This window comes from Mirounga leonina, unplaced genomic scaffold, assembly GCF_011800145.1.
Source record: "Mirounga leonina isolate KUSES-001 unplaced genomic scaffold, KU_Mleo_1.0 Mir_151, whole genome shotgun sequence".
In the NCBI taxonomy this organism is placed as follows: domain Eukaryota; kingdom Metazoa; phylum Chordata; class Mammalia; order Carnivora; family Phocidae; genus Mirounga; species Mirounga leonina.
The window spans coordinates 7487205-7498912 of record NW_023270377.1 but is presented as its reverse complement, the minus strand read 5'-3'; the positions used below and the strand labels follow the sequence as shown (position 1 = coordinate 7498912).

The 11708-nt window shown below is 56.6% G+C and overlaps 1 protein-coding gene across 1 annotated transcript; it reads right to left on the bottom strand.

Moving 5' to 3' along the window:
• Positions 1-2695: 2695 nt before the first annotated feature.
• NPPC (natriuretic peptide C) lies at positions 2696-7446 on the bottom strand. The gene is made up of 3 exons (XM_035006572.1): positions 7357-7446; positions 6587-6897; positions 2696-3144 (listed from the first exon to the last, which is right to left on the bottom strand). The coding sequence occupies exons 1-2, from the start codon at positions 7444-7446 to the stop codon at positions 6607-6609; spliced, it is 381 nt and encodes a 126-aa protein (XP_034862463.1). The 3' UTR covers positions 2696-3144; positions 6587-6606.
• Positions 7447-11708: the final 4262 nt, after the last annotated feature.

The following is an 11708-nucleotide window of genomic DNA, read 5'->3' as shown; positions in this document are numbered from 1 at the left end:
GAAGTGGCCACCCCCTGGCTCCTTGGTGGCACCTGCCCACACCTCTGTGAGTAGTACCTTCAGTAAAGCCTCTTCATGTGAACCGTCTGAGTCAAATTCCATTTCTGATGGGACCCTCCCCACTTACATGGTCCCTAAGAGAGGGGGCTCCTCGGTCTGTCCCTTTTCAGGCTCCGAGCCTGTTCAGACATTGTCATCTCTCTGTCAAAGTCTTTTTTATCTGATATGAACATTATCAGTCCAACTTTATTTTTATTTGTGCTTGATATCTTTGCGCAAACTTGGATCTCTCTGATCACCCCAGAGGCTCCCTGCTCCTGTGCAGTCCATTTCGGACCACCCCTTCGGGGTCATGGCTATCACCGGAGGACCTCCCACGTCTTGGGTGTGTGGAGGGGCAGAGGTAGACTCCTAGAATCGCGTGCCTGGCCGAGGATCTGGAGATTCTGTCTCCTTAGTGCTCCCATCACCTCCATGGTAGGCGCAGGGATGGTACCTCTCTGGAGCCATACCTTCCAGGTGGTCCTGGCTGTCGTGGTCACCCCGCATGAGACAGAAGCTGTGGGTTCCCCAGGCAGCTTTGGAGGCAAGGTGCTTGGGGAGACGGGGGAGACCAAGACCCAGACGAGAGGATTGGAATTTCTTGGGTAATACCACCTGGGGAAATCTCTGAAGGTTTCAAAACTTGTCCTGTTATTTATGGAATATTTGTCTATCCTTCCTGGCTTTTCAGCAGAAATTCCTGCCGGGATGACATGTCCTTGTCACTGCTGAGGAAGCAGCCATAAGATTTCAGGTTTGGATAGCAAAGGAGGACTGGCTGTCTAGCAACATCTTAAGCCAACAGACCAAGGGACTGGCTTCCACCCCGTGGGGACTGAAGCTATTTGTGGACTAATTCATGGGGTGAGAGCTACTTGGTAGGATAGCATGTATACTTGGGCTGGGGGGTTACTGGCACCCCAGGTCCTGTCCACAGGAAAAACCTTTAGTGACTCCCTGAATCCCAGAATTCTTCCCCCTTGTGTCTTTGGGGTTAGGGGAGATGTGCCTACCTCACCACCAGCAAAGCCCACAGTGTACCCCTTGCCTTCTTGTTCCCCCTGCTTCTGCAGCCCCCCTCTGCATCCCCCGGCATGGGGTCTGCAGACTCACAGTGAACTGAGGCACTGGTGAGGGCTGCGTGCAGCAAGCCCTCACCCTCATTGACGTAGGCACCCGAGTTCTGAGCCACAGAGGTGGGGTGAGACCGAGGAAGATAGCCACACCCTGGACGAGCTGTTCCCTGGGGCAGTGGTGGAAGTTGAGCGTGGGGGTGGGAAGGGCCCTAACCTTCCCCAGCTGGAACCTGTCTTAGAAGCAGTTTTCTCACCTGGGCGAGGTCACTGGGTTGTCCTGAGAACCTGCAGCTGCAGGGAAGAAAGGCCAGGAGCTCCGATGTCAGCAGAAAGGCGGGGTGTCCTGGCCACCTCCCCCACGTGCCGGTTTTCCCAGGAAACCACTCAGCCTGGCCTGCCGACCCGTGACCTCAGGGCCACGCTGTCCAATTCCCTCCCAGCTGATATAACCAGCCCGAAAGGCTCTTTTTGTCCCTGCTTTCACCCAACAGGGGACAGGAGACAGATGCAAGGGGTCACCACGCCAAGGATGTGGTGCGATTATCTCGGAGTTATTTGATTTTCTTGCAGGTTTCAGGCAAAGAGATTCTAAATATTCATAGTGTCACATTCAGGCTCCACGGGGCATAGGAATCATAATTGTTAGCAGCTTCAAGTGAAGAGAAACACCACAGCCCCTGGCAAAGCACAGCATACTGTGCAAACATGGAAGCTAATAGCTCCTGTTCTCTCTGAGGTCCTCGGCCTCGGTCCCTGTTGACCATGACATTCACTCTGAGATAAAACGAGCCACCGTCTGCGTTTGTGCGCTAAGATTCACAAGGTAACCTGACCAATTCTGCAACCTACACAGAAACCTAAATCTCTCCAAACAGAAGAGTTTCCAGTTCTTTCCCTCCTCTAATAACAGAGAAGAGATGGAGTAGAATTAGAGGACCCTCAGTCAGCTAAATTCCATGTTAATTGAATTCACAGCATCTGACTTCCCAGCTGTGAAGGGCTCTGAGCACAGCCTCCTGACTGGGCCGAACTGGTTAGAACCACCGGAGACAAAATGCACATGGTGAGTCTTATCCTGCCTGGGGGGCTCAGATTCAGTCAATCAGGGGGTTGTGGGGGCAGGAGTCTTTACTTTTAGCAAAATCCCCAAGATCTTTTTTCATTTTTTTTTTTTTGAGATTTTATTTATTTATTTGAGAGAGAGGGAGTGGAGAGAGAGGGAGAGAAAGCATGAGCCGGGGGAGCAGAGGGAGAGGGAGAAGCAGGCTCCCCGCTGATCAGGGAACCGACGTGGGGCTCGATCCCAGGACCCCGGGATCATGACCCGAGCTGAAAGCAGACGCTTAACTGACTGAGCCACCCCTGCGCCCCAGGATCCCCAGGGGATTCTGATACAAACAAATCCAGAATCGGGAAACTGGTTGAACCTACAGCTGGAGGGAAGAAAGGCAAAAGCCTTGTCTTCACATTTCCCCTCTTCCTCAGACTAATATCTAAACAATAAATGCAGTAAGTAAATAAAGACAGTTTTCAAGATGTTCATGGAATGACTTTTTTTTTACATTTTTCCACTAGTTAAGACAAAAACATTACAATGATTGACTTCTTTCATTTAGTTACATAAATAAAATTTTTATAAATATCTCTTTATAAACAATATAAATAGCTTTACAACATAAATACATTTATGCATGACATGAATTTACAAACAGCAATGTTTTACAGCTGGTTTTGTCAGTCTCTTAAAAACTGTCCCTTGTCATCACGTTCGTGTAGGTGTGTGTGTTGCATGTATATAATATATATATAATATATAACTTTTTATTTTTCATTAAAAAAAACCCCAAACGATAAAATCATACCCCCTTCCCAAATAATAATAAAACAGCTGGTGTTGTGTATTCCTAGTACCAGGAAAAAAAAAAAGGAAATGTAAAAGCCACATTGCGTTCGTTGGAGGTGCTTCCAGATGCTGTGAGGCTGATGACCAAGAATGACCTCAGCAAAACGGAGCAAGTTCCCAATCCTGAAACACAGAGGGGACATGGGACACTCAGCTGAGAAGCCAGCCTGCAGGATAGGCGCTTTTCCCGAGCAATGTGAAGCCGAGTCCCACCTGGGCCGACTAGCCCTGACCAGGCCGTCCTGGAGTGGGGAAGGGGCCCCTCTCTGGCCCTCACCTCATCTGCTGTGTCCTTGGCACTTCCTGCCCCAGCGCAGGTGGAACCAGGATGTCTGCCAGCTTTCCTCCCCCTCAGGCTCCCTGCAGGCCTGGCCCTTGGCACCGGGTGAGGCGCGGGGAGGAGAGAGGAGAGTGCAAATGCCCTCCTCCCTTTTTTTTGCTAATGACACAAACCCTCCGCGAGGTGCTTGCCTCAGCTTTCTGTGTCTGCGTGACAGCTGAGGGAAGGAGAAGGCACCCATCCGAGGAGTTGGGAGTTCTGGGCTCGGATCCCAACTCTGACATTAACTTCCTGGATGGCCCTGGATAGCTTTGAGTATCGCTTTCCTCACCCATAAAATGGGATAATAGCCACCTCCCCAGGGCTGGCTTTAAGATTCAACAGGGGGCCACACGATGGACCTTGGCAGAGTGTCTGGGTCAAGCTGCCCCTCATTAAATAGCCCTTCCATCTGCGCTGCAGAAAGGGTCCCCTTCAGACGCAGAGGAAGCGGGGTCTCCCGCCAGCCCCGGGGCAAGGAGTGGTCATACTGGGTTCGCTGGGTGGAGAGTTATAAGAGTCCTTTGCTGAGGCCTCTACCAGCTCTCTGCTAATGGGCGTGTGGGTGCTCTGGGGCCCGAGGAAGGAGTCTCCCTGAGACGGTGTGGTGCCCTCCCAGAGGCCAGCACACGCACAGGGACCCTGGGCCTTGATGAACTGTCCCTCAACTCCCGTCTCTGGCTGCCCCATGTGTTTAAACAGATGACAGATGTCTGGGATGTCCCTGGGGCTCCTGGGCAAGGTGTTCATTCAGGCATCGGCCACACCCCGTCTCTGTCATTAGAATTTTATAATCAAGACTATAACCGTCAGCGACAGTCATTATGGTGGTTGCTTAGAGCCAAAGTCAACTCCTGAGTGAAGAAATGGCCACAGCCTGGGATGAGTTTTCATTAATGTGAAAAATCTAAGCTGTCTTTGTCTTTGAAGCTAAGACAGAGAGCTGCCCGGTCGTCCTCGCTAGGAGGCTGCCGGCAACAGGAAGGATGCTCTGTCTTATCCTGACGGCTGTGGCGTGAGGGTGGGGCTGAGAAGGTTAAGGTGTTGGAGGTGGCTGTTCAGCTGAAGGACAGAACTTCTGGGAGGTTGACAAATTTCCCTCGTCAAAGGGGCTGAGAGTTCTAGCAATCTGGCCTCCTGCCCAGCAGCTCCCCAGCCAGCCACACCCAAGAACAAGGAGCCTAGGGGGACGTGCACGCCAGACACTTTCCAGGCCCCCTTCCTCATCTTGTCTCCTGCTAACCCATTGAATAACATTTGTTTAGATTCTAAAGTTTGAGGTCGGTGCTCAAATCAACGTGAACTAAAAACGTGAGGCCTGTAGCTCCATCTCTTCATTGTTTAGACAGGACGGAAGAGAGCAAAGCCACGACAATGGAAGCTACGAAAGGCCAGAATCACCTCTTGCTGGGCAGGGGCGAGTCAAGATCTCAGACAAACGAAGCCCCTGCAGAAATGGGGGGGAACACACAGTCAGGTCTGGCTGTACAGAGGGGAAACCCTGCTAAAGCCCAGGCAGGTGGGAGAGGAATGCCCCTAAGCTGGAGGGGAGGGGCATGTTTCTCTGGTCATTGACAAGTATTTTTAAAGCCTCTTTGGGCTGCCGTGGGTTCCAGATCACCTTTGGCTAGTGCTTGGCCCTCAAGTTGCTCATGAGTTCATCTGGAGGAGCTAAATAGGTTCCCAAGCAACTATGGCTCTGTTGAAAAAGGGTTCTGTGCTGTTAAAAAGGCTTAGGCAGGGGCGCCTGGGTGGCTCAGTTGGTTAAGCGACTGCCTTCGGTTCAGGTCATGATCCTGGAGTCCCAGGATCGAGTCCCGCATCGGGCTCCCTGCTCGGCGGGGAGTCTGCTTCTCCCTCTGACCCTCCTCTCTCTCATGCTCTCTCTCTCTATCTCATTCTCTCTCTCAAATAAATAAATAAAATCTTTAAAAAGAAAAAAAGGCTTAGGCAATGTGCTGGAGAGCTTCAAAGAGGGGCGCTCTCGTTGCCCTCCGGGGGCAGACAGCGCGGATGCTGACAAGGCTTCCAGGGTAAGAGAGCCGCTTCCCCGTGGTCTCGGAGTGGGACAGACAGGCTGTGTGATGGAGAATGGCAGCCGCCAGGCGGCTAGGAAATGTTGGACACCAAAAAGAGTCAGATCCTAAAGCACTTGAATGTCACTTTCAGAGGTGGGCTCTGTTTCTCCGTAAGAACTGATGGGCAGCAGGGATGGACAGGAGGGGGGAGGTGGGGAGGGTCTTTGCCACACTGCCAGGATGCAGCACCCGGCAGGGGCTGAAGGGAGCACAGGGGTTTCCAGCCCTAGTAGAGGGTGTGGAGGCCACGCCAGAAACAGAGGTCCCAGGCATGATGGAGGCGGGGAGATGGTGAGGAGCCGTTTGGGACATGCTGAGGCCCAGGTTGGGGCAAAAAAAAAAGAGATTTATTTTAGTCTTTTTCCCTGCCCTGAAATAATGCCACGAACACTGAGTTTCCATCCTGAAGTCTTGCAGGCAGCAAGCAGCATCAGGACCCTGGACAGACCAGTCTGCTCACAGCCACGGTTTAGAGAAGGAGTAAGAATCAGAAAGCTCTGGGGCAGAAGGGCGTCCTGGTGATGCCGACAGAGGGCTATTCTCTCTGTTGTGAAGGGGCAGGTATTTCTCCAAGTATGTCCAAATCAGTCCCGGGAAGCAGCCCTGACCTCTGGGCTGCCTAATGCCTGGGCACCACGATACCAGTGGCTGGTAGATAAACTTACCCTCCGCTTGTGTGTTTGCCCTTCCTTCTCTGCTCCCACGAACCCGCCATCTCCCCTCAATACCCTCAAATGGCCGATTGGGACCAGTTCTGCTGGTTGGCTTGTGGTCGTCGGGGAGTGGGCAGTACCCCACCAAGTTGTCTCTGCTTCTCTAAAGGAAGTGAGGTGGGTTCATCCGTGTTGAGCCATTTCTGACCTTGCCAAAGTTCCCTGACCGCTTTATCCCTCACTTTTTTTCTGTAAAATGGGACGATCAATGGGGTTGGGGGCAAATGCCTCGCACACACACTGGTTCTCGTGCTGGGATCGCCTGGCTCGCCTCCAAAGGTCGGCTGGGAGGCGGAACGATCCCAGCGCCAGGGGATCAGAGAGGGGCCCGCCTGCGGGCGGCGCAGGTGGGGTGGGGTGGGGTGGGGGGTGGGGGATTCAGGCTTGGTTCGGACGGGCGCCGCGGGGGAGCTAGGTGTGCACAGCTCCGGGCCGCCAGGGTTGGTGGTACTCACCGCCGCCAGGGGTCGCCGCACTAACATCCCAAGCCGCTCATGGAGCCGATCCGGTCCAGCTTGAGGCCGAAGCAGCCCTTGGACAAGCCCTTCTTGTTGCCTCCTTTGTATTTGCGCGCGTTGGGGTGCTCATGCAGAAGGCGGGCCCACGCCGCCCGCGACTTGGTGTCCACGCGCAGGTCGCGGAGCAGTCGCGACCGGTCGCCCTTGAGGTTGGCGCCGCCGCCCCCGGGAGTTTTGTCGCCCTTCTTCTGACCGCCGCCCGCAGCCTGGGGCTCGGCCAGCTCCTCTCCCGGCGGAGTTCGCGGGACCTGTGCGAGGGAAAGGGCGGGCAGGTGAAGGGACGCCCGGCGGCAGCGCGAGGTACTTTGCGGGACCCCTGATGCTCCAGGCCGACGCGCCCGCCGGCGCGATTTGTCCCTTCCGAGCCCTGAGCGCGCCCCCACAGATGCCGGACAGCTTGGCCCGGCAGCCACCTGCCACGCAGCCGCCGCTGTCCGCTCCTTCGGGAGCCCCTTGCCCTCCCCTCCTTTGCCCCCTGCCGGGCTGGCCACACTGGGGCAGGGGCTGCGCATCTGTCGACGTTCTCCCGAGGCTGGGGACCTAGACCCCCGAGTTGGTTTCGAGGGCTCCCCGGCTCTCACCCGTGCACAGCTCGGAGAAGAGGGCCGCCTTCCCGCCCTCTGCTCCCGCTTGTGCGCCGCATCCTTCTGGGCCCCCAGCCCTCCCATGGCCCCTCGCAGTCCCGCTGTCCATGCAACAGCACCCACCTTCGGCGGCGCCCCGGGCTTGGCTTCGGAGGGCCGGAGCGAGAGTAGCGTGAGCAGCAGGGCGCAGGCCAGCAGCTGGGAGAGGTGCATGGTGCCGGTGGGGTCGAGGGGCGCAGACCCGCGGCAGCGAGGGCGCACGGGGCGGGCGGGCGGGCAGACAGGCGAGCGCGGAGCAGGCTGGCCGGGCTGCGGTGTGGGCGCGAGTCCCAGTGCTGCGCGGCGCCGGCTGGGTGCGCTCTGAGCCCGCGGCTCCGCTCGCGCCTTTATAATCCAACCTGCCGCTGATGTCATCCTCCCGCCCACCGGGCCGCCCGGGCCAATGGCACGCGCGCCGAGGGCCCGGAGGGGGCCGCGGGGGCTCCCCCGCTGCCCCCACCTCCATCCCAGCCCCGGAGGGACCCCGCGGCTCCGCCAGCTCTCTCTCGCTGCACTCGCGGCTGCAAAGCGGCGCGCACAGGGAACTCCATTTGCAGCGAGCGCGTGCCAGGCATGCCAAGCGTTGGTGCTCCCGGGGCCCTGCACACACGCTTGGACCTCAACAAACGCGCTCTCCCTAGAAGGGATCAGTTTCCCTCTGTGCAGGTGCAAAGACAGGCTCAGAGGAACGAAGTCACTTGCCCAAAGCCGCACAGCGGTAAAGCTGGCCCAGCCCGAAATCCACGCAGATCTGTCTTGTTGCCAAACTCTTCCCTGGGCACCAGACAGGTGCAGGCCTGGTACTGCGGCTCCACCTTTCACCTACTCAGGAGTTCAGATCGCACCAACGTCTTCAAGTTAGGGAGGCAGAGGATGGGGCGGAGGTCTGGGCGGGAGGCGCGGGGAGAGCGAGGTTGCCCGGGGGCCGCAGGGGGGAGCGCAAGTCCTGCACCGGAGAGGGCAAGGTTTTCGCCTGCGGGTGTGTTTGAGAGTGAATCGCGAACAGATGGGCTAAGATGGCAGGCCCGAGATAGTGGAGCGGGTGCGTATGAGCATCCTGTACCCGTCACCGTGGCTCTAAGTTCGCGCTCAGCCTGGGTCCGCCGCACAGAACCGCCCTGACCCGGCGGATGGCTTCCGTGTGCGCTCACGGGTGCGCGCCCGAGCCTGTCTGCACGCACGCGAGGAACCGAGGAACCGCAGCGTGAGGATGTTCGCTGCGGTGTCCTATGCACCTGCACGGGCTGGGGAGGGAGCTTTACCCGGCTTCGAGCCCAGTGTGGCTTCCGTGAACTGTGACAGGCGGTTGCCTTCGTTGTTTTCAGCCTCAGATAGATCTGTGCTGAAGCTGCCGGGACAAAAGTCACTTATACCTGCTGTTCACAACTCCCTCTCCCGGGGCAGGGTGTCTTGGTGCCTTGGGCTCTGAGGAGTCCCTTGGGGATGGGCACCTCAAGAATTGAGCCAGGTGCCGAAGTGTATGATCCCATGCCACTCTGCTGGAGAGCACCCAACAGGGGCATGGGGGCGGTCCCTAGGCACGAAGACCACAGCCAGATGCAGGTGCCTAGAGGAGTTGTTTCAGGGAACGGAAGCTGTGCCCGAGGCACAGGGCAGTGACAGTCAAGAAGAGCAGGGGGAATCAGGTGCCACGTGGGTAGTTCCCACAGCTGGGCCTAGAGGGCAGGAGGCAACGGCGCACCGTCCCTTCAGGCTGTCTCCTTCCCACCTGGGACTGCACACCCACTGAGCCCAAGGTCCCTTTGTTTAGGAAATAACCCGCACCCGAGGTCTGAGTTTGGGGTAGCAGAATTTCTGAGCCCGGAAGAGGATTCAGACATTGACAGGGCACCCTTTGGGAGTTCTGGTGAGTTGATTCACCACTTCCATGCAGCCCCCCGGATTGCTGCTCCCTGGTAACAACTGTAGAGTGGCACCACTCTTTCATTTGAGGAGTAAGGAAGAGGAGCAAGAAGGGGGAAGAGGGAGGGATTTCTGAGTGGGTTATGGAGGTCTTCTCTCGTCTTTGCCTACTGATCAAAGGAAAATGTTACCAATCTGGAACTTCCCTGAGACTCGCTTTATTTATACCTGTTTAAGGAGCTGGGCAGATTGACTAGGGCCAGGCATGGGGCTCGTTTGCAGGGGACAACAGCTACCTCCTCTGAAACCTCTCATTAAGGACAGGTTGGAAGCTTCTGGTGCACAGTGGTTACCTCCTTCTGTCTGAATGTCTGCAGGCTGGTTCTTCCTGTCTTTTGTGTCCCTTGGACGTACTTGGTGACAGCTGGCTAACTATCTAAGTCTCCCCTCTCTTTGAGCTTTGAGACTAAATTGAATAAACCAACCCCACCCAACCCCACCCCAGTGTGGGTAGAGTCTCAGACTCTACTTTCCCTCTTTGGAAGTGGAATCTTCTGGTGAGCCCCCACTGCTGACCACTGGGCTGTGGTCATTTGCAACAGACCGGATCCAGGAACAGTCACCTGTGGAGCGAGGCTTCCCTGGGGCAGGCCAGGGAGCAGCCCGGGCTTAACTGCCGGAAGGTGGGGTGGAGCGCAGTTCCAGGACTAGGCTGGAGGAAGCTTCCGGAAAGGAGGTAGTCAGCACGTCAGTGCCTTGGGTTCCTCCCACAGCGAGGTGCAGAGGAAGCTCTCTCCCTCTTGGGTCTAGAATGGGGACTCAGGTTCCTGGTTCCTGCTTTTCCCTCATGAGGTCTGCTTTTTCTGCTCTGGCCCCAGGGGCCAGGACTGGGAAAGTTGGACCCACTGAGCAGCTGAACAGGAACTGTTGGCAGCACTTTATTGAACGCTCAGCGTGAAAACTCCTCCCAATGGCAAAAGAGAGAGAAAAGGCCACTCAGGAGTCTGGCAGTTCTGTAGGGACTCCTGTCATGTGTCACTTATCCACCCACCGATACCCTAAGTATCCACCGAGCACCCAGGCAGCCTGCGGAGTCCCATCCCTGCAGGGAAGGACCCCTGGAAAGAGCCACTAGCTTTATAGGCAGAAAAGGACAATGGTGGGGAGGGAGGGCAGCTCCCCCAACTTGGGCTAGCAGGGCGGGCTTCCTGGAGAGGAAAAGTCTGCGCTGAGCAGGGAAGGGACCTGGCAGGCAGGAGGAGAAAGCAGTGACGCCCTGTGGGCTAACCGTGGAGCGCACCCAGGCTTAGAGGGTTGCAGTAAAAGAAAAACAATGAGCGGCCTCGCCAAAGGGCAAGTCCTTGAAACGGAGGCAAGCAGGAGGGCAGGGAAGCAGGAGGGCAGCCCCTAGACGTTGCAGAGCCCTGCATGCTCAGGAAAGCGGGGGCTTCAGATCCAGAGGAGGCAGGCTTGGGAGGGAGGCAAGTCAGCAGACGTAGGTTCTGGAGGCATTTGTGATAAAGAGGGGGAAGGGCTTGTCCGGCAAGGGTGAGAGCCTATTGTGCTCTGGAGGGTGGGGAGGAAAAAGCAAGTTTGGGGTGGAGGCGGGCATGAAAGATGAGGCAGAGGGAGAGTGGCCAGTTGAGGGGAGGCACAGAGAGGGAACAGGAACTGGGAAAAGTCAGAGCCGGGCTAAGTGTGCCAAACCCCAAGCATCTGAGAGTCACGCGGCTGGGACCCTCTTCTCCCTCCTGGATCTCTGAAAGGTGGAGACATGGAGAGAGAAGACTCCATTCCTGTGGGTCCCTTTTCCCTTTTCCTCCTCCATGAAGGCAAGGTGAGAGTCTTGCTCCTACTAGGGATGCGACCCTTCCTTGGGACAGTTGGTATCCATTCGGCTACCCAGACCCTATGGGACATGAAGGGGACCTTGATTAGTATTCCTCCAGGGAGAAAGGTGTGCAGAAGGGCTTCTCTGAAGCTGGGGAAGGGGTGGTTAAGACAGAATGTCCAGTTCCCCACTGCAGGAGGGGGAGCCAGCTCTCTGTGAAACAGCGCCCCCTCCTGGCACTGGGGCAAAGCAGGAGGATTCTCAGGCTCACAGAGGAAGGGAGGAATCCTCAGCAGTCCATCTGTTTTCTCTGCAATTATTTCATCCCAGGGGCCTCCTTCCAGCTGCATAACTTCCCAGAGAGGACACTGAACAGGCGGTGAGCAGATCCTATGGAGGCCGGGCAGGGAAATTTCAGCGGGACCCTGGCCAAGTCCTATCACTGCTCTGGGCCTTCAGTTTCACCACCTGTAATTGCGAAAAAACTGTACTTGCCTCCTGGACGGGGGCAGAGTGAATCAGGAGGCCTGACAAGAGGCTTCCAACCCCTACACAAAGGCAGGACGAGCAGCTGGGGCAGAAGAGGAATCTGAATGTCATAGCGCAAACACTCATACTCCTGGGGAAAGGGGGAGGACCCTGGGCCCCTGAGTCTCCCCAGGACTGTTTGGTGGTGGAGACCCACGGTGGACACAGAGACCAAAGCTTGGCCAGGTCTTCCTGAGCTTGGGGCCTCCTCCAG